Below are 3,443 nucleotides of genomic sequence, written 5' to 3'. Positions count from 1 at the left end.
ATGCTGCCAGGCAGGGGGTGACGCAGCCCATCGAGCGCGTGAGCCACTCTCCTCTGTCCCAAAGTCCGGCGTCACGCCTCCTGTGCGAGCAGTACCAGTGCTGCCACTGCTTCTAAGCGGGATGGCAACCCTTTACTTACTCGCTCCAACCGCCCAGAGAAACAGCCCGCCGCTCTCTTCCTGCACCCAGTGTGTTCTCCTAACATACCCAGCGCAGCGCGTGACGTTTTGCTGCCGTGCCACAGCCGTCTTGCAGCCCCGAACGCGGTCGCAGCCCCCTTCGCTCTCGCAACACGGCGCGTTAGCGGCCTCGTCTAATTCCAGCTTTGCAAACCTTCCTTCCCACGCCCGCTCCGGGCCCGTCGGCCGCACTCCGCCGCGCACCCAGCGCTCTCCGGCTGGTGTCCCCGCTCCATCCCCCGCTGGCCGGCCCGTCTGGGCGCGTTCCCTCCCCCTCCGGCTCTCGCTGGCCGCCGCGCATCCGGGGTCCGCTCGGCGCCTCCGCCCGTCTCCCAGCAACGCGCCCGCCCGCTCGCACGGCCCTCGCGGCTCGCCGTAGCGCGGCGGCGGCGGCGGGGGCGGGGCGCCGGCGGTGCGTGCGGAGCGGCTCCGGTTCAGTTTCAGCCCACGCGCGGCGGTGTGCCGAGCGGGGCCCGGTACAGGGGCTGCTCCCGGCAGCGCGACCTCAGCCGGGGGGGCTCGGCGGAGAGGCCGCGTCCGCGTCGTTGCGGGCCGGGGCCGGCGGCTCGGTGGGAGGCTGCCCGCTTCTGGCCTCGGGGCCGTCTCCGCGTTTGGCACGCGCGGGCAGAGCCGGGGCTGCTGCCGGCCGTGGGTGGGCCGGGACCCGGGCTTTCCTCGTGCGTTCGGGCGGTGCCACGGGTCTGAGGGCTGCCGCTGCTCTGGGGATGCCGCCGGGCTGGCGGTGCTGGCCTTGTCTCCTCGCCCTTGCCGCGATGGGAGGGTGGAGTGCCTAACCGCTTCACCAAGGAGGTGAGTCAGGGCACATCTGCTAAGGAGACCAAAGGTCCTCGGTAGTCTGTCTCGGTAGTCGGAGAACTACATCACCCTTCTAATGTCCCCTCCCAATTCCAGTCTGTGCAGTAAGATGTACAAGGGTCCAGACATCCTTGGCATTTGTGTCCCCTCCATCAGTTATGCATTCAGCACTGCAGGATGACACTGTGATTCTACAGTTTTCACAGGCCAAAGCAAGTCCCCCATCCTTTTGCCCAAATGTCACCTGCCTGATGGCATCCCCGCTGGATGGATGGAGGCTGGACTGGTGTTCGACATCCATGCTACGCTGGGTGCTGTCGAGGCCATTCATCTCCTTCATTTCCTGTCTCACAGGTAACACAGTGAGGATGATGGCTTGGTGGCTGAAACAGCCCTGGGGGAACATCAGCACTCTCCCCAGTACGACAATTTGATCTGTGACACATTTTGACTATTCAGAAGGAAATGTGAACACATCTGAGATGCGTATCGGCCATGTCCTCAATGGGAACATGCTCCTGGAGAAGCCCAATGCAGTGAAGCCATTCCACGCAGAGTTGAGAGATCCCAGTTTCTCCCCCATGGGAGTCATCTTGCTTTCTGCCGCATTCCCCTTCATCTGCGTGCACTCCCTTGTGCTGCTCTACCATGTCATCAGGGCTGCCAACGTCACCCTTCACCTCTACCTCATCCCCAACAACCACGGCCTGGAAAAGGTGAGTGCAGCTCTGATTCCATATTTGATTTTGTGGCTCCGAAGATGGTCATGTTTGCGCAGTCAAGAGATGGGTTCCTCCATGGAGAGATGGGGTTCATGTGGTACAAGCAAGCCTTTGGCAAAAAGGCTCCCACAAGTCACGATGCTAATCCTGCCCGCCAGATCTCTTGTAGCTCTTCCTACTCGCTTTCTCTCCTTGCTTTTCTCTCACTTCACCCATCATCATTTCTCCCCACGGTCAATGTACAATCTTTTTGCAGGTGGTGGACAAGGATGAGAAGAGATGAGGCTATTCACTCTTGATGAACAAATCTCCCCAGACCAAACGACTGCTGAACTCTAACACATGATACCGTGCATCTGGTCCTTCACAGGCAGAGATAAACCCTCAAGTGAGTTGGGCCACGTGCCTCACAACTGCTGTGAAGGATGGCAATGCTCTGACACACCAACCTGCTTCTGCCAGGAGCTGAAATTCATCTACCTGACATCAGACAGCCGCCAGCTCCACACCGAGATCTACAACAAAGACCTCCAGCTCTCTTTGCAGCTCTCTTTGATGAAGGTCGCCCAGGAAGGTGAAAAGGAGCGTGACCTGCTGTGGGCTGCCTTCCCGAGGGCAGGTAGGAAGGACATGATTGCAGCCCTGGGTTCAGTGAGGCCTGAAATGAGGCCTCAAGTTTGGTAAGGGAGCAGGACTTGCTGACATCTGTCAGGGTGTGTGTCCAAGCCTCCTTTTTTCAGTCTGGTACCTTCCACTCTCCTTTTTGCTCTTCTCTAGGGGACACTGAGCCTCCAGCTGCCTCTTTTCCTCCTTCGTACTCAGGTGTGTTCTTCCTTTAGGGGGAGTGGGTTTGGCCTGGAGGTCCAGGTCTTGGTCAATCCAGTGTGGAGAGAGAGTTTCTTTGTTCTCCCTAACGTACCCCAGAGAGCTGGAGGGGAAGGCCATGAGGCCATGATGTCAAATCAGAAAGAATACTTCAGAAACCTAGGTAGAGATTGAGGTGAGGAGGACTGGGATGAGTTCTGCCTTTGGGCTGTTCCCTTGTGCAAAGTCTTGGCAGAAGAGGAAGATACAAGATGGTTTAATCTGCCATGCCAAGAGCAAACAAGAAGCAGTGATAAGCATCCTTCAGTCTTAGCAAAGGCGGGATGTTTCCTATTTAGCAGCAGCACCCAACCACTCACTCTTCTATCGTAGCAGGTATCATGGTTTTGTGATTTTTGGTTTCCGGTATTCCATATCATAACATCATGTGGGGCACTGGGAGTTTAACTGTTAATGCTCAAGTCCTGGGTACCTGCTCAGAAGAGAAGGAGAACTGCATTCCCCAGGAGACCTTGTGGTCAGGGAGAGGAAATTTAACTCCTGGCAAGGTCACCTGATGTGCTCTTTTTCATCTGCTCTTGGTCGTGGGCGCTGCTCCGTTCTCCCTGCTGCTCAACTGGACTGCGCATCTCACCTCAGCGTTGTGGTGAGGCCTATCCACCTTTCGGACATTCTCTCTCTCATTATATTTGATTTATTAGCTTCAATTCTGATTATATTGTATTATAGTGTGTTATCTTGCATTCCAATAATATATTTAGTAAATTAGTTTGTTTCTCCTCAGATCAGTGCCGCTGTTTTTAATTATTTTGGGGTCCCCTGTTTCCCTTTTCCGAAGGCGCGGATCTGCAGATCCCTCCGCCCCGCTCGTCACGGAACCAGCCCGTAAACCGTTGACAG

At 56.7% G+C, this 3,443-nt stretch overlaps 1 protein-coding gene across 3 annotated transcripts; it reads left to right on the top strand.

The window, feature by feature from the left end:
- Positions 1–813: 813 nt before the first annotated feature.
- On the top strand, positions 814–3,152 carry LOC122194172 (NACHT, LRR and PYD domains-containing protein 1b allele 2-like). 3 transcript variants are annotated; one of them, XR_006183061.1, is made up of 5 exons: positions 814–990; positions 1,194–1,350; positions 1,456–1,712; positions 1,975–2,106; positions 2,181–3,152. XR_006183061.1 is itself a non-coding variant. In XM_042895094.1 (4 exons), the coding sequence occupies exons 2-4, from the start codon at positions 1,248–1,250 to the stop codon at positions 1,999–2,001; spliced, it is 387 nt and encodes a 128-aa protein (XP_042751028.1). In that variant the 5' UTR covers positions 814–990; positions 1,194–1,247; the 3' UTR covers positions 2,002–3,152. The 3 variants fall into 3 exon arrangements, 2 of the variants coding, with proteins under 2 accessions (XP_042751028.1, XP_042751029.1); XM_042895094.1 differs by having other exon boundaries at positions 1,975–3,152; XM_042895095.1 differs by lacking the exon at positions 1,194–1,350 and having other exon boundaries at positions 1,351–1,712; positions 1,975–3,152.
- Positions 3,153–3,443: the final 291 nt, after the last annotated feature.

This window comes from Lagopus leucura, unplaced genomic scaffold (assembly GCF_019238085.1).
Source record: "Lagopus leucura isolate 7727_CA_CO unplaced genomic scaffold, USGS_WTPT01 34035-0_obj-0_obj, whole genome shotgun sequence".
In the NCBI taxonomy this organism is placed as follows: Eukaryota; Metazoa; Chordata; class Aves; order Galliformes; family Phasianidae; genus Lagopus; species Lagopus leucura.
The sequence above is the reverse complement of the archived record's forward strand: the minus strand, read 5'-3'. Positions and strand labels throughout refer to the sequence as shown.

Coding starts and splice junctions, on each gene's coding strand:
- LOC122194172 (XM_042895094.1), top strand. CDS start 1,248: ATGGCATCCCCGCTGGATGGATGGAGGCTGGACTGGTGTTCGACATCC. Junction 1,351..1,455: donor CTTCATTTCCTGTCTCACAG/GTAACACAGTGA, acceptor TTGACTATTCAG/AAGGAAATGTGAACACATCT. Junction 1,713..1,974: donor ACAACCACGGCCTGGAAAAG/GTGAGTGCAGCT, acceptor ATCTTTTTGCAG/GTGGTGGACAAGGATGAGAA.